This window comes from Megascapheus bottae, chromosome 12 (assembly GCF_031878675.1).
Source record: "Megascapheus bottae isolate mThoBot1 chromosome 12, mThoBot2.hap1, whole genome shotgun sequence".
In the NCBI taxonomy this organism is placed as follows: domain Eukaryota; kingdom Metazoa; phylum Chordata; class Mammalia; order Rodentia; family Geomyidae; genus Megascapheus; species Megascapheus bottae.
The window spans coordinates 52,266,617-52,285,565 of NC_143520.1; the positions used below are offsets into that span (position 1 = coordinate 52,266,617).

General features: G+C 37.9%; 2 protein-coding genes across 2 annotated transcripts in view; one reads left to right on the forward strand and one right to left on the reverse strand.

The window, feature by feature from the left end:
• The window catches only part of Cntnap5 (contactin associated protein family member 5), an 852,241-nt gene that overhangs the window by 380,043 nt on the left and 453,249 nt on the right, over nucleotides 1-18,949 (forward strand). The window lies entirely within an intron of this gene.
• Nucleotides 5,257-9,515, reverse strand: LOC150056539 (zinc finger protein 42-like). The gene is made up of 3 exons (XM_090343063.1): nucleotides 9,461-9,515; nucleotides 5,714-5,862; nucleotides 5,257-5,640 (listed from the first exon to the last, which is right to left on the reverse strand). The coding sequence occupies exons 1-3, from the start codon at nucleotides 9,513-9,515 to the stop codon at nucleotides 5,257-5,259; spliced, it is 588 nt and encodes a 195-aa protein (XP_090199189.1).

The window sequence follows — 18,949 nt, forward strand, 5'->3', positions numbered from 1 at the left end:
TCCACATATCAGTTTGTTTACATTGAGAATGATAATCATCACATTACAGAGTCTGTTCCAGCTGTGAAAGAACTGACAGATGCCTATTGGAATACAGCCACTTCTAACAAGAACTAGACAAGCCTTCTATTTAAGAGCTGAATGAACCTAGAAGCAGTGACTTTATGAAGGTTCAAAGTAGAGAGAACCTTGATTTTCAGCCCATTTGCCATTTGAAAGCAAAGAAATATTCAAGCTCAGATTTTTCTACAGAAGTGATATTTCCCTGAGGGATAAGCAACTCCACCACAGACAGGAGTGTTAGCCTCTATCATAGACTCAAGTCTGCTCTTCTTAGTGGTCACTTGTGCTTTTACACTTGTTTTAATGGCCACAGAGCTGCATAACCATTTCCTTGCAATGAATGTTCTAAATTCTAGAAACGTATAATATGGTTCCTTTATATAAATGCACAAGTCGTTTCACTCAACATATACAAGGGACCTTTACATAGCCAAATGCCCCTCCTGGGAATTAGTTCACATGACTTTTCTACTTTCTTTTTCCAAAACAGCCCATCTGTCCCACCTATCTTATCTTCTGAGACATCAGGTACAGGTTCTTCTCATATTTTCTGGCTTCCTGAATTAATGGGATTCCCTAAATGTATACATCTTCTGCATGCTTATCAACTTTTACCTGTCTATCTATCAGCCTGACCTCTAGAACAAGTGTCTCCTTAATATCTTCATGCAAAAGAATAATGTCTCAAATTTAATACAGAAAAAGTAAATCTATGAATTGATCATAGCCTAAGATCTGTCTCAGTCAATGTCACTCAAGGTTCCAAGTTCATGCTGCGCACACAAAATGACCAACAAAATGAGCTCTACATAGGGAAATCATGCATTGCCTGCTTGATTCATTCAAAACTGAGACTTCTCAGAGCAAATTTCCCATGGAAGTTTCCTTACCTATTTATTCAAATTCCTTTTGCTCCTCTCTAGCTCTTCAGGCCATTTACCTGTCTCTAAAACATGCCACACATTTGCTACCTCAGGATTTTGTAATTGTCTGTTCCCTAAGCACAGAATAGTCTTTTCTAGACTAATACTGTCAATACCTTCTGTCAATGAGTGTCAATTATGATATCACCTTTTCAAAGTAGTCCTGAAATTCTCTCTAATGTCAACACGTCTAGGCCCTATACATCTACTCTCATCATATGGTCATATGGTTTGACTTTATTTATTTAAAAGTACCACAAATTGCAGCCTGACTTGTTTGCTTTTTCTCTAATGATTTGATCTATGGATTCCCAAGTAATGAACACATGCACTGTGAAATAACACACCTTATCTCTGAAGTGCAGCTTCTCAATATAGATTTTTAAATGAGGAATGGATATTCCATCCCAGCCACCTAGTCTCAGCATATACCGCCAAGTTCTTGTGCAATCATTCCTTGTTAGTTTTTTTGTTGCAGTTGCTTTCATGTCCTGGGACTTGAATTCAGGACCTGGGTGCTATCCCTGACCTTTTGTGTTCAAGGCTAGTGTTCTACAACTAGAGCCATAGACTTTACTTCCCAGTCTGGCTTCAAACATGATCCTCAGATATCTCAGCCTCCTGAATAGCTAGGATTATAGGTGTGAGCCACCGACACCCATTTGTTAATTTTTTTCTTTACATAAAATTACTTCCATTTTATCAATCTTTTCTGTAGACTTACCTTTCAATACATGGTTTAATTTGGTAAGAATTCAGAGCTCTATAATTTTTAAGGTACAAATCATCATTTTGGAAATAAATCAGCATACTATTTTATTCAGTTATTACAGATGGAGACATTTATGTGGCACTTAATATATTAAGCCTCTTGCAAAGCATTAAGGATGTAAAGAAAAGCAAAATATTTTGCTGGACTTTTACAAGTCCTGAATTTGTAGTTCAAAGTAATTTTCATGATTAAATGTCAGCTGTTAATTGTATGATTGCCCTTCTGATGTTAGCCTCCTCTGTTTTGTTTCTTAGCTTCACAGAGGCAGTAACTGTGTCTGCCAGGTATCCTCAACTAAATATGATTTTAAAAAAAGTATTTGCAATAAGTATTTGGTAAATAGTTGAAACTGCTGAGTCTATAATGGGGTAACAAGGATATAATAAAGCCATGCAATAAGAAATGGTATGTACCTAAAAATACGGGGGAAATAGGCAAGAGGAGAAAGCAATTATCCTGATACTAGAGTAAATCAGATGACATTATCCTTCTTAGCCAAACCTCATAATTTGAAGAGTCATTTTTTTATTTCTTTTTGGGAGTCTCAGGAACTGGACCTTCTCTCCATGTCTCATCCTCCAGCTATGTTTGTCTTTGTCTTTGTCTTTCCTCACCCTTTACCCCAGTAACATGCTTTGACAGGGTCTCTGCTTTCTAGACCTTTCTAAAAAGAGCACAAATGTCTCATCCCTTCAAGAGTCCTAGAAGGCTTTTAGAAAAGACCGTGTTTTACAACCACTTGAGTTTACTAAGTCTTCCACATTCACTTTCTACTCCGTGCTCATGAATATCAGTACTTTCCAACCTGTGAGATTCTCTAACATTGCACATTATCATATATGCTACTGCCTTTTCCAGAAATATTGTTCCACTCCTGTTCTAGGAGGATTTCCAGATGATACTTACTACTCAGCTTAAAATTATCTACATTATGATATATATCATACATACATAATGGAATTTACATAGCCAGCAGACAAGATAACATAATGGCATTCATTGGGAAATGAATGAAACTAGAGCAAATCAAGTTGAGTGAGATAAAGGCACATGATCTCCTTGATATGTGGATATTAGATGCAAACAGTACATAGCCTTGAGTACCCAAGGCTATGGACATACACATAAAAATCTATGATGGGATATATACTCTATAGTTATAATATTATATAGATTGATATATATCTATGATATACAAACCCTCAGCTTCAATTTAATTATGTTCTAAAATCTATGTGCCTGTGATTGCATATAGTGATTCCCTTCTTGAATACTTGTCTGTTAAACATGACATTTGAAATATGATGTAAAAATCAGTGTTAATAAAATCTTTCAAAAAATTACCTGCATTAAAAAAATGTCTGACTCCTGAATCATTTTATGGACCTCTATCCAAGGATAGGCTTCAACATAGGACTCATCTTGGGATTTAAGCAATACCTGGTTCTGCTTACTCTCTACCTGTCTAGTTCTCTCTCAGACACCTATATCTATGATTGTCACTGAAAAAGGAAATCTGAGCTTCAATCTACTTGCAGGTCCTCTCCTAAGTCCAAAAATGGAATAGAAGCATATCTTTCAATGTATTTAGCAATGATTAAAGAAATGTACATTTGAGTTCACACCCTAGTACTGGCAAAAAAAAGGAAAACATGAAAAATATTGGTGCTAAAAATAATTTTAAAAATGGAGATGTATATGATGCAGTAGAGGGCCAATTAGAGTGGAAAAGCAAGCAAAAGCATATGGCTATGAGTACAAGCCTCAGTACTGGCACAAAGACAAAATCAACAAAAGCCAAAGTACTTTGTACAACTTTTTAAAGATAATTTATTTAAAAAACCAAACAAACAAGTTTTTCCTTCTAAGAAAGTTACTACGGGTAAGTAACTACATGGCATAATAATGCTACAGTAAGCAACAACAAAACATTCTTATCTTTATAGATAACTTCTCTTGAACAATTTATGACCCTCCCTTTGGCTAGTTGATATCGGCTATTAAACATCAACTATGTGTGAATATCTCTCAGCCATGCTTAAAACATGATTTTCTTTTTCAAAGGAATCATCAAACCTTCCTTCATTATGTTTTTCCTCTTATATCATGTCTCTTGCTAAGCTCTATTGCCTTTGGTCAAACACATTCATGTAAATAAAGGATATGCTTCCTTCACACTGTTGAATGAAAATGATGAAGATGTAAACCTCAAATGTAGGTGTTAATATACAACTGAATAAACCAATGTATATCTTAAAGAGGTTACAAGGGAATAAAAGAAGGGGAACAAGCTGAAGCTGTCATTACTGGAGTCACTTGCAGGAGGAGAAAACTAGTAGCTTTAAAAAAAAATTTATTGGAATTAATAGAAGTGTTACATTATATTCACCAGATAGAAGGTACATTTCCTTTTTTAAGGTTTTGTGCATTTTTAATTTTGAAATATGAATTAACATCAGCATTCATATCTAATTGTATGATTATAATATCATTTGATAGTGATAAAAATCATAAGATGTATTTGTTTTAAAGAATTTGTATGTAGTGCCAGGTGCCAGTGGCTCATGACTGTAATCCTAGCTACTCGGGAAACTGAGATCTGAAGATCATGGTCCAAAGCCAGCCTGGGCATGAAAGTACAAATAACCACCAGAAAATCAGTAGTGGCACTATGGCTCATGGGGTAGGGTGGTAGCCTTAAGCTGAAGAGCTCAGGGACAATGCCCAGGCCCAGAGTCCAAGCACCATGACAAATACTATATATACATATATATATATATATTTGAATAAATATTCATTTTTTATTATCCACTACAAAATATTCATTGATTACTTCTGTGACCTACATTACAAAAAGCTCATAACTGGAAAGTAGAAAGGTAAAAAATCAGTTATTTTCCTTTGTGGTATGTGAAAATATATCCAACAATCTAACACATAATCTATCAAGGATTATGTTTTTAAAGTTCACTAATCATTGGTCTTTCTATTGAAAGGTCCAGAGTTCAAACCATACAACGAACAAAACAAAACAAAACAAAAAACACCAAGAAAGCTAGAAGTGGGGCTCTGGCTCAAATGATAGAGCATTAGCTTTGAGCAAAAATAACTAAGGTACAGCATCTAGGCTCTGAATTTAAACACTAGCACAGGTCCAAAAAAAAAAAGTACTAAAGTATAGGAACATCTTAATCAAACCAAAAATATCCCTTGAAGATTTCAAGTATTAAACTTAAAAATTGTTTTCTAGAGAACTTGGGGAGTAAAGAGAATAGGAAAATGAGGATACAGAAATACTGCATACACACACACACACACATACACACACACACACACACACACATATGTAGGAAAATGTTAGAAAACTCATTTTTTGTTCAAGGGAATTTTAAAAAATTCCCTTTCTAGAAGCAATTATCTGGGAAGTGAATTCTTCTCCAATTGCTCTTCTATTAATAAGGGCTACTTTCATCTTCTGTTTCTTCAGTGCTTCTTTGTCTACTTATTATGAGTTAACATGTGAGATCTCATGTTACTGCTCTGAATAAACTCTTTCCTGCAGCTATCAATAGGACACTCAAAACGTTTCTCCCCAGTGTGGATGCGTACCTGTGTGCGTAAATTGAAGTCCAGGGAAAAGCGTTTTCCACACCCTTCAAATATGCACTGGAATGGCTTCTCTCCACTATGCACCAGATTACACCTCTTGAGCTTGGCCTTCTCCGCAAATGCCCGCACGCACTCAGAACACACAAACTGTTGAGGTTGATGAACTAGAGAATGCTTCTTCAGAGCCGATTTATCTCTCACCCTTTTTGTGCAACCCCTCTCAGGACAAATTAAAAACTTAAGAGGACCACACTCATTAGTATTTTTTGGCTTCTTTCCAGTATTCTTGATGACTGGTTGAGGATTCAACACTGGGTTGTCATCCTCCACGGCTCTTCTTGCTTACTTGTTCCTCAGAATCTCCAAGAAGTGAATTCTTTTCAGAACTCTGTTGAGCAGGCTCTTGGGTGCCTTTGGTGACGTGTGACAAAGATTGTTCAAGAAGAGAGCTAGTAGCTTCAAGAAACTGTCCAGAAAGATGCTTTTCTGTTTCTTCTTATAGGATTGCAAAGGAGTCCTTAACAATCATGTTTTTGTCCCCCATGTCCCCTTCTCATGTTTTTGTCCCCATTTCCTTCACCCACTCCCTCTCCTCACCTTGTTTTCCCCTCTTCCCTATCCTATTTCAAATAAACAAATAAACATATATACAAATCCTATTAAGTAAAGTAAGCCAGACTCAAAGGAAAATAGGCTCAATGATTTCCCTCATTTGTCGTAATTAGTATAAACCTTGGACTCTCCTAGCAGAGGTTTACAATAGGCCAAAACCTAGATACATAAGACCATATATGATGAGGCTAAATGAAAGGACCTCCTAGATATAGAAACAAGAGCCATATAAAGTATGACTGTTGCTCTTAAGGTATGTTATTTCTCATCTTACCTTGTTATCTGAAAGCTAGTAGTTCTTTTGTGCCTTCTTTTCCTTCATTGAACTAGTCAGTCACTAAAAGGGCTGCCATCATCATCATGACCAACATTTTTGAAGCATCTTTTTCACTAATAGGCACAATATTGGTTTACACATACCCTATATCTCAAGACAACTATTCAAGGCAGGAATTCCTGGCTGTCATTATGCATATGTTTGTTCTGGGGCTTGAACTTAGGGCCTCAAGCTCTTATTTGAGGCTTTGTTGTGGTTTGTTTTGTTTTTGCTCAAGGTGCATGTTCAATCATTTCCATCATGCTTCTATTTCTCTAATTGTATATATTATAGTAAAGAAAATAAATTCATAAAGATGAAGTTTAGTAAGTGGAGCTGTGGCTCACTGGTGAAGTAGCTCACCAGCCTTGAGCTCAAGGCCCTAATTTCAAGTCCCAGTATGGGCCAAAAGAAAAAGATAATTATAAACTTGGGCTGGGGATGCAGCTCAGTGGCACAGCCTGCGCACTGTGTGTTTACAGCCCTCCCTCCTTCTGTCCCTAGCATGGATTAAAAAGAAAATAGAATTTACAAAAAAGATGAAGTTTGTAAAGAAAAGTTAAGTAAGTGGCATGCCAAACAAAATAAGTTTACTGAATCCTGAAGGTCTATATTTTATGAATGCTAATGGCGTATTCAGTCATACTAAGTACTCAGGAAACTTGATATCTAAGTATCCTGGTTTGTAGCCAGTCCAGGTGGGAAAGTTCTTAAGACATTTTTCTCCAGTTAATCTCTAAAAGCCAGAAACAGGGCTGTAGTTAAATTATTAGAATATTAGTCTTAAGCACAAAAGTTCAGAGAGGCCCTAAGCTAAAGCTACAGGAATGGAAAATAAAGAAAACTTAAGAGATAGTGCCTAGGCCCTGAGTTCAATTACACACACACACTCTCACACACACACACACACACACACACACACACACACACAGAATACACAATGATTGATATCTCAGTCGGATTATGTCTCAATTGGCTGCAATTTAAAACAAACTTGTTACAATCTGCTATGTTCAAGGACAGAAAAATTACAGGAGACCTACTGAAAAACTGAGAACTGGGGGAGGACCATAGGGCTCAGTTAATACAGGGAAAAGGACTTAAGGTATATGCAGAGGCTAGGTTTACAAGATGAGGCATAGTTTGCATACAAGTGATAATTAACTTCTTTATCTTAGGAAGCTGAAGGGAAGTAATGAAGTTCCACTGTTAACTCACTACATCTTATACTCATTTACAGTAGAAATTTGAGCCTCTGTTTTGCTATTTCCTAGACAATTCCATATTTCCATGAACCCATCCCCCAGTGTTCGGGGAGCTTAGAGATTGGACTGCCAGTCAGTTTCTCACAGCTTCAGCTTGGCACAGGGGTCCTTACAAATCTTTCAGCAACTCGCATACATACTCAACATCTCAGTAAAGACCACCATATACCTAAACTGAAGTAAGATGAATTCTTGCCTTCTTCCCACAGCAATTCCATCTTGTCACTATTATTATTCCTTAAATCATTGCTACCATATGCGTAAATTTTCATCTCTTAATCCCTCACCCAGAGTGGTTACATATTCTGCTGCATAGATTTAAACTCAGCAATTGTGTTTTTTTTTTTCCTCTTTCAGTCCATTATCACAGTCACAGTGAGCAGGACCATCATAAAATTCAGAGTTGATCTCCTGCCCACTGAAAACCTTTCAATGGCTTTGTTTTTGTTTTTGTCATGGGGCTTGAACTCTGGGACTGGGCATTGTCTCTTACCTCTTCAGCTCAAGGCTACCACCCTATCCCTGGAGCTACAACTCTACTTCCCATTTTCTAGTGATTGATTGGAGATAAGACTCTCAAGTTCTTTAGTTCCCCAGCTGGCTTTGAACCTTGATCCTCAGCCTCCTGAGTAGCTAGGATGGCAGGGGTGAGCCACTGCGCCTGGATCTTTCAGTAACTTTTGATTACACTTTGGAAAAATCCAAAGGACTATGCATGAAATATGGATTCTACTATGTTAAGTACTTCATTGCCTTCTACTTAGCAATGTCCTCTGTCTGTACTCAGTTTCCATTGGCCCTCTGTGTGTCAAGTCCATCAAGTGTTCTTCCATCTCTTGCCCTCCTATGGGTCTCTATAGGTCTATAATATGGTTCCTTCCTTCTTGGGCTTCATTTATTCTATATTGTTTTTCTTTAGGTGGATGAGATATTGGAGCTTGAATTCAGGACCTTGTGCTTGCTAGGGTTGTCCTCTACACTTTAGCCACATCCTCTGATTTTTTTTGTTTGTTTAATGTTAAAGTAGGATCCCATGTGTTTATTTTAAGGTAGGCTTCCATGAGTTTATCAAGATCAGACTTCAGATCATGATCCTGTCATCTCTACCTGTTGTGCAATTTTTTTGCCTCAATATTTAATCTGCCTCAACTTTCATGCTATTTCTTAGAGTGGTGCCCTTTACTTTCCAATTTACATCAGATTATTCTTGATTTTTTAAGGTTTTTTTTGCCTCGAAATAGTATTCATTTATCCACAGGCTTGTTCACCAAGTACAGATAGGTATCCTTTCTATATTTGTCTACCTATCATGTAGTTCTTTATGAACCTGTCATCAACCTGATGCATACTCAGAAGCAGCATTACATCTACCAGATTATAAACTCCATTGTATCAAAGGCCAATATATACTTAGATACCCAAAATTCAGGAGGGAGTAGAGCCCATCTCAGTCAGTAGTGAAGGAAAAACCATTTCCAGTGTCAGACAACCTCTGAGGCAGAATACAATCAATTCTGTGCTATTCCCAGGACATCTTGTATGACCTACAAAATCGAGAGGACATCTGAAGATATTTCATCACATCACATGAAAATCTCTTTTCTATAGAAGGAAAAACATCATATTCCATCATCTGATGCATAGATTCATCTTTGATCCACAAACACAACTAGAAACCTCTAATTTGGAGATATTTACAATTCTGAAATTTTAGGGGAAGTTTTAAAATATCACCAATACTAAAGACTCCTGTATCTCCTCAGTCTGCAATTGGGAACATTGCATAAGATTCACCTGTGGATAAAATTTTTAGAGTATCTTCTGTGCAGTCCCACTAAATCACAATATCTAGGTAGCTTCACTCACCCATTGTAGGTATAGTTGTTTTCTAGCTATTTACCTCCTTTGCTTTTTGTGACTGTTGTAGTCAGTTGCTTTTTATTCCGCACTGTCATTTTCATGACAGTAATGATAAATCATAAGGATTTTCAATGAAATCTGAGAACTTTTAAAGGCTTAGAGAAATGTTAAACATATCAGCTCTGGATTCAAGCCACTAGAGATGGCAAGCTGTCTTTATCACCAGCCAGGTCTGTCATCTTGAGCAATCTTGAATCCTCTGTAATAAAGGAGATGAAATAGTGTTTGCTTTATGTATGCAATTGCTTGAGATAGTGTTTGGCATAAAAAAGGACTCTACAATATTGCATCATTCAACATTTTGGCTACATTTCTTCCATTTCCCCTTCTTTCCATTCAAACCCATACCTCTGTCATATCTCCAAGGAGATATGTTTGTTGGTTATCAGTTGTAGGACCTGAACTCATGGCCTATGAGCTGTTCCTCAGCTCATACTCAAGACTAGCATTCTAGTATTTTGAGCCACAGTAAAACTTCTAGTTTTCTGGTAATTAGCTGGAGATAACAGTCTCATAGAAACTCTTTAACCTAAGCAGCCTTGACCTATCATCCTCATAGCTCAACCCCTACAGTAGCAAGGATTATGTGCATGAGCCCCTGGCACTCAGCTTAGGAAGTGAGGGTTTTTTTGTTTTGTTTTGTTTTGTGTTTTTGCCAGTCCTGAGCTTGAGCTCAGAGCCTGAGCATTGTCCTTGGATTTTCTCAGGGCTAGAGCTCTCCCACTTGAGCCTCAGCACCACTTTTGGATTTTTTTTTCCTATGTATGTGATGCCGAGGAGTTGAACTCGGGTCTTCGTGCATGCTAGGCAAGCACTCTACCACTAGTCCAAACTCCCGGTCCAGGAAGTGAGTTTTTAACAAACTAAATCTTAAAGAGTTTTGACACCATCAATCCATCTGAAGAGTTTAGGCTACATTGAATTTTATTGGAGGAGTCTATTTAAATTTATTTATATGTGGAAAGATGATTTGTAAAAGAATTATTTGATTCTAAACACAAACTTGCAATGCCTAGCTACATCTGGTGAGATAAAATAATATTTATTGAAACTAACTCTAGGAAATGGAAACAAATACTTATTAATTCTAATCAAGTATTATGGTCTATCAGACTTTCCAGGCTCATTAAGACTTGGAGTCATCACTTGGTAACTCAAGTTGCCTCCCTTCTACATTGGGTTTGCATCTGTTATGTTAATCACTTCCAAGTGGTATCATCCAGAATTCATTACCTTCAGAGTTCAGGTTATATTCTCCTACTCCCAACAACTTTCCTTGTCATTTTGCTTCAACTGTCCTCTTTTGTTGTTGTTGTTTTTGTTGTTGTTGTTGTCATACCCTGGGGCATGTGTGGAAGAGAGAAAGACTGCCAAATTGGAAATTTCACCTGGGTTGTTCTGAGGTTTATGTGGGGCTAAGGGGAATGTAAGATGGTTCTTTTACAACTTTGCTGACAGTTAGAAGTATGGACAGACAAAATCACAGCAGCCATGTGGGCCTTGGAAGTCCCATGGGATCTCTGAACCCTACTTTAGAAATCCTGGGGCTTAGTTAAGTGTCAATGGCACTTAGTTATCTAGTTACTCAGGAGGCTGAGATCTGAGGTTGGAGATTTAAAGCTATTCCCAGTATCTTCATGATGCTCTTATCTACAGTTAACCACCACCAGAAAACTGGAGGTGGAGCTCTGGCTTAAAGTAGAGCATGCTAGCCTTGAGCAGGAGACCAATACCCTGGCCCTAAGTTCAAACCCCAAGACCAGCAAAAAAAGACACACACAAAAGAAATCTTGGCAATTTAGAGCTAGGAAATCCTTCAAGATCATTCACTGTAATTGAAGTCTTTCACTCCAAAAATGAGAAAAGAAAAGCACAGAAATGTCTTCAAACCAGTTCAGTGATGGAATATGCCTCTCTTCTTGCTCTTAGCTCCTGCAGAAATGATTCAAAGTCTTTTCTACAAAAATATAAATTTGTGTGTCTGACTGACTGTAGAAATGAGAAAACAAGATGATCTTGTATTATAAATCAATAACTTTATGATATTTCTGAATCACTGAAGATCTGAAAGCTCCTCCAAACACAAACACACATGACTCGTTGCCCCTCTTTGCTAGCTTTGGAAATACCAAAATAAGGAATGAACATACTTTCAGAAGCCATAAGAAGCAGGCACATGCATGCTTGTAAATATGGAGATTGAGGGAATTAAGTCTTTGGTAGGTAAAGCTGGTCAAGATAAGGAACATTTTATCTACCTGTTCTTCCTGATTAGTTAATGCTCTGTTACCCTGTGTGGGACTTAACGTTATCATTAGGTCAAACCCTATAGGCAGCAGTGGGTTTCCAAGCAAATGTCAAGGCTTTGTCTGTGACAATTTGTTTTTACCTTTTCTCCCTTTCAAGTGGTCACTGTAGTGATAATTGTATTATACTATTTCACTAAGGTTGGCTGGCTGCTCACTAACAGCCTTTGCCTTGGTAATTCCTGTTCTTCTGAGAAATGGGTTGTGAGAGTTTTGAAATACTGTTCAAGAATGAGAACTTTTGATAACTTGTATTCCCTTTCATGGAGTGACCACTGCCTTCTCATTTGCTGCCAATGGCATATTTCATTTGGTATGCCCATGTGTCTTCCAGCTTGCTCATTGATGTTCTATTCCATGTTCCCTGACCCCACTTAGTAATTTATATCTCCTGTTTTCACTCTCACAGGCTTTTGTCTATCTAATAAGTTCTATGAGTCATAACCACATTTCCTGTTATTGCACCCTACTCTGCAGAAAACTCAGTCATGCAGGCATTGCCATGTCTGACTCTCTGTTTAACATGGTCCATGTCCTCACCATCTATGCTTCTGAGAGCACAGGGGTCAAAATGAACATGCACGACCTAACACCGGTCAATGTACTTACATGTTAATTTATGGAAGGATATCTACTATGAATGCTTCCTAAAATAAATGCATGGTGTCTGTGTAATCTTTATATCTTCTGAATGGTACATTTGAACTACAAATATTAGGTGTGCCCACAGATATTAATGCAGTAACATATCCAAAAAGCTAGATGCCAGAAGAATAGAATTCTGCCAGAGCTAAAAGGCATGTCTGGCAAGGTTAGAGCTGAAATTCAGATATGATTTTTTTTTCATTTTTGTATTTTTTTATGATGTCTTGAGACCCATACTGTTTTTAGATCTGCCCATCAGGCATTAAAATGCCAGAAATTTTGTGAGAACAGCTGAACTTAGAATTTTCCACAGTTCACATTGGAAACATCTACCATGGTGATGGTTCATCTGATGTTATCCGAGTTTCTGATAAGGCCTGGAAAAGCCATAGAATATCTTAGAGAATTTATGCAAATTTGAGCTGACCACAGACCCTGGTGTTTTGTGGATTGCTAGCAAAGGCCCATGAGTCTTCAATGCAAGCATCTGATCTGAATAATAATCACGCTTTTCTTATAAAATATACCTTGAAAAAAAGTGTACAAATAAAATTGTAAAGTAAATCTTAATTGCTGTGAGCCAGGAGAGTCTGAGGGGCACTAATTGTCTCTGGATAGATGACTATTTTCTCATCTCAAAATGGAGCTTTGACTTCAGGGCTGGAAGAATCTGCACTCCTTTTCAGGCCCACACTGGAGCCCTGTTCAGCTCACTTGGGGATTTCCACTTGGGATCTTTTATTCAGTAAAGTTCTTTTTTAGAAGGCTTGTTGACAGGTTACCAGCATCCATCAAACATGTCAGAATCAGCCTTCAGAACTCCATCTTTCTCAGAAAACAAGCCATGACAGCTGGGTCAGCAATTATGGACCCAATAGGAAATCGTCCAGCACTGGCATTTCTCAGTTCCTCAGGGAGAGGGAGAAACAAGTGCCATATTTGTCCTGTCCTAAAAGAGGAGGATACTGAGCTGAGGAGCCTGCCCTTAACAGGGGTATCTGGGAGTCCATGAATGGCCTATCCTTCATAGTCTATAGGAGCCTGCCAATGTATCATCATTATAACAAACCACAAATTGAATTGAATTGAGTTTGCAATGATGAGATACTAAAAATCAATTTTGAGAAAGTGGGATTGGTTATCTACTCCAGGAAGTAAATAATCATGGGCTGTATTCTGGGTCCCTGGCAATGTGGCCAGAACAATGAGCTCTGAAAACTCTGAGGAGCTGTCATCAGGCCCTGCAAAACCACACATGAATGTCCTGATTATCTCGCTAAAAGACAATAAAATTGTATCACACCACTGAGGAAGGTAGGATAGGTATGCAGAATTAAAACATGAGCTGACTGTGCAAAGAATCAGAATAATTACCCTAAAATATTACAATAACCACAAATGAAGATTCTAAAACTATAGGACTGATACTGCAATTTCACAGCTCTTGAATACAGGAAGGACTAAGTATTGAACCTCAAGATCAAATTGAAACTGTACAGTTTCATGTTGAATTGTACTTTCTGTCAAAAGATCCTGACTCTGGTTTCCACAGGGGAACCATAGCCTCTGGCATGCTAGCCTTCAGTACAGCACAGCTTTGCTCTCTGCTGACCAGAATCATCTAAGAGGCTCCTCAGTACACAGATGGCAGATTCCATGCCCCTGACTTGCAGAGTCCACACTCTAATGAGGACCTAGATCTCTTTATTCTGGCAGCCTCCTTGTCTACATCCACATGGCTGGTCCTGAGATTTGCTGCTGAAGCCACTGCTCTAGCCAGACTGATCCTTGATGCACTCAGGATCTGATGAGGTCTTTCTCCTCTCCTTGTTTTGAATATGTGAGTTCTGACAGCTATCAGCCATTTTACTTTTCTCCCTATCTGCCTACCTCTATCATCACTCAGGACTCAGGAGAAGCACTGCCTCAGCAGGGACCTCTTCTGGACCACCTCATGCCACAGTGGTCACCTCTGTGAAGGATGTCCATGTGCCTTCCTCTATGCTTCACGTAGGGGCCTGAAGGAGGCTCAACAAACATGTAGACCAAGAATGTGTGAGTCAAGTAAGACCACAATACCCAACTAGGATTGGGACCTGGCAGGGCTGAGAGGACATCACAAGGGTTTCCAGACCATTCTCAGAAAATTGTGTGCTTTATCCAGGTCTCACAGAAAGAGCCACTGCTCTGAATAAGGTGTTGTATGTGAACAGGAGCAAATACAAAAGAGTAGCGACCCAGGCCAACCTATCTTTTAATGTCATCTTTTTCTGGTGTTGATACATATTTTCCTAACATGCACATGGAACACACACCCTCCCACACACAGATATTGAAACATAAGCTTTGTACACAATTCACAAAGGCCTTTTTGTTTCCTGCAGTCCTTAAAACAATCCTCTTTCTTTAGTGAGGAAAATTGTGGCTTCAATGTCAAGCAGCTCATTAGCTGTGGATGCCTCTGAGCAAGCTACAATCTTTCTGGGCTTCCTCTTCTTCAAAGGAGAAAAATCTGGATTGCTCAGAACCTTAAATGAAGTAAATGCAGTAATATGTGCTAATTAGTGTCTTTAAAACCTAGGATGGTTTATTTAATCCAAAGAAAGAAATCTCTATACACAGCTTAGAGGAACTATCAGAGAGAATATGGAAGATGCATTATTTTTCTTTGTTCCCCTCCCTGGTGATATATACACTATCTTTTGCAATGATTGCTTACTTCTCTATAGTCCAGTAAGACCCTTGTCTTTACCGCAGATATACATTCTAATACAATTTCTTTTTAAGTTTGATGTTACTGTAGTTCTAAACTCAGAACCTTTAGCTTTAGAGGCAACTTTTCTATCACTTGGCTATGTCATCTGCCAATTTTGTTTTCCTAATAACTTTTCCCCCCAAAAGTAGACAGGACCTTGAGCCCCTATTTGCTTTCATTGTTGCTAGGCACAATGTGCTTGTTTTTTTCTGTGATTGAAATATATCTGAAACTTTTTTCTTTTGTCTACACCGATATCAAATGTGATCCTCACATTTGGATTATTGGCAAGAGTCATAGCCCCCAGGTCCAGCAAACTTTTCTTTTCCTTTATCTGTGTGTGTGTGTGTGTGTGTGTGTGTGTGTGTGTGTACTTTAAGTACCCATCATAATGCTATACAAGGTAAATAAAGCTTGTGATGTCCATAGATAGGCTCCTCTGCAAATTAAAGACCAAATAAAATTATCAGGATACAATGGCTACAAAATGTATAATTTGGAAAACTAAGAATTAATTTTTGAACTAATGTTAATTTTTGTTAACAAGGGATATTGAAGGTATGATTTTTATAATTAAAATGTTTCCATCTTACACTTATTTTGTCAATGGAATCCTAAATATCTTCCTGATGTCTAGATGAGTTATTAAGTATTTATTTGGGGAAATCTTTAATATTTCTTAAAAACTTCTTTTTGAGTTCTGCGTCTCCAACTGTGAAATAACTGATACCTTTCATGTGTGATTTAATTAATATTGCAAATGTCCAGGGGTTTTGTGGCTGGGCTCTCTTGCATATATAAATAGTTTCTCCGTAAGTGTTGGAAGAGCAAGCTTGTCCTCTCTGGCCTGGCTAAATTATGCTGATTGGCAGGCATGTATCTTTGTTGTAGAGAATGTTTTTTATATGAACAATGATACAGGTCCCATATCTCAAATAACAAAGCAAGGCTTTGAAATGACATAACCCTCTGAATGTGAGTGGGAAGCCAGAACCCCTCAGGTAGGCCAAATAACTTGGTAGACAGAAGTCAAAAATGATCTACTGGTACTTGTATACCACAGTGTTTCATATGTGCTGAGTGCTTGTATAACCTGGGTCTAGTGCTGGGGTCTAAATAAAGGCAGCAATATCCAACAACTCTTGTCTTCATAAAATACACTATCTTGCTGGAGATCTAGACAAACAAGAAGCACAAGGGTATCATTCCAATGGAAGGTTATAAAGGGAATGGCAATATACTTTGAAGGAAAATCCAGAGAGACCTCTAAGAGAGAAAAGGCAGAGAATATGACTGCAAAGCTAACCACCAGGGAATCGCAGGCAGAGAGTTCATGCTTGGAAAGGAGCTTAGCACACTCAGAACTACAGTCTGGTTAAGTCACATGGGGTCCACCAATTGCTAACTACATATATCATCTCTTTGTGAATGATTTTTCTCACATGAAAAGTAGAAATAATATCTTTCTCAAATGGTAGTTGATGTGATTATACAAGACTTCATACTCAAAGCATAAAAAATGACAAATTGTTAACACACATCATATACATACATACATACCACACACTCATGCATGAACCACACACTACACACACACACACACACACACACACACACACACACACACACACACACCTCTCATACTTTCTAAACACACATCACACACTAAAGTCAAGGCCATGCCATGTGTGGTTTAGAAACAAGAATGAGATAGGAGAGATCAGTTAAGTCAGATCCTATTGAATTTTGAATGCTAAATTAAATTCTCAATTAAAAAATAGCTTATTTAAGGGTTGCCACAGAGGTCAGGTTTAAGAGTCTTTGTGAGGTGGCAGTGGAAATAGTTGAATGCAAGAGAAAAGTCATGAATTATGTTTACTTGTTAGAAAATGGTGATGAGTGTGTGAAAGATACTGCTCAACATAACTTGAAAGCTACTGGACTCCAAAGCCCAAGCAATTCCTTTCACAGTCCTTATAAGTCACACCAGGTTCAAACCTTTCCCACTGAAATATTCCTTTGGGTTAATAGCAGAACAGGGGGCCTAAATGTTACTCAATGCCTTTTCAGGTATGAGCTTATATAACTCTCTCAATGATTTTGTAACTTTCTGTATAGCCCTTTGTGTAGATAGAACGGAAGTTTATGAAAATCAAGAAATTTGCTCAAATTTCTGGTTAATCAGCACCAAAACAAAACTACATTTGTCATGTGTTCTTTTATATATGTATATATAGCACATACATTTGCATATATATACATGTACATATATAAAACATATACATATACATATTAGTAGGTATAAATATTATCTACAGACCCAGGATTCCTCAGATGTAACCCATGTTTCTATGCCTCAGTCACTTGTGGAAAGGGAATGCCAGTGATTAGAGTCCTGATAGGTATTTATGGAGAAGAATTATGGTAACTGCTCCCAGAGAAGAAATGTTCTGAGACCCAAAAATTGACTAGAGAACTGGTGGCTTCAGGTAGGATTTGAGAAGACAATAATATCACAATATGAAATAATAAAATTCAGTGTGTTATAGGAAATGACAGTGCAATAATATTTGTATTCATATTGTCTGAACAAGTATATGTTTTTGCCCAGATAGAAAAAGAAAGTGAAGCCTATAGTTTGATATAAACTTGACTTATTCCAGAGTTTGTTGGGTAAAATAATTGTTCTACAGAACATGGCTGACTATTGTTCCCAGGAAATAAATGGTGCAATCCTTACCTGCTGTTTCATGCATATGGTGCAAAAAATAATATCTGTCCCTTTTCCACGTCAAATTCCACTAATGACTGTGATTCTCAGGAGATTTGCCAGATAGGCATAGTGTAATAGGGGTGCTTGTACTGTGGGCAGTGATGCTAAGAGGCCACATTTAGAATAATGGGATAGTGTTTTTCTGAGTCTGAGGATGCAAAGTTCAGTCACTATATCTGCTTGTAGGCCAAGGACAGACAGCTCCATGAATACTTGTGGAATTTCAGTTACTGCTTAAATTCAACATTTGAGGTTCTCAGCCTGCTGGAAAATAGATCTTTCTGGCCATCCCCTGCTTCAACCCTTTGAGCTTCCTGCATTCCTGAGTGATATCCCATTTTCTTGTCCTCTGGCTCCCTTCTGCAGATTCTTGGTCTACCTTGTCCCACTTGTGTCATTCAAGAGTAATGTACTGCTTATTTCCCCCAGTAAAACTCTGCCTGAATCTTCCCCTGGTTGAGCTAGGTCAGCCTCTGCTACATATGCTTGATGTCCTGCATTCACCTTTACAAGCTCTGATGGGTATCTAGAGGCTGTTCCACTCATTGCTGAGCAATAAAGTTCCTAAGGATTCAATTGTTCCTACTGAGTCTTGAGTAGTGGCAGCCTGGATGCTATCAGAGGACACACAGACACACACTCATAAAGAATTCAACCAAAATGTAAGAAACAAAAACACGGAAGACTAGGAGATGCAGAGGTAAGTTGGCATCTCCTGGGTAACAAATCATTGAATAAAAAAGAAAAAATAAACCAGAATCCGTTGGGGTAAAAAGTTTATTTGCTAAAACTAATAAGTTACCCAAGAAGATGGCATCATTTTGACTGTGTTGTCACTTTACATGTATTAGCATAATTGATCATTGGAGCATCATTATTGGACATAATCATCTCCATTTTACAGAGCAAGAAATGCAGTCTCGGATAGATAAAGTTTCCCCCAGTGACTATGATAACATAAAGTTTGCATGGTCTGCACTGTGCATTGGG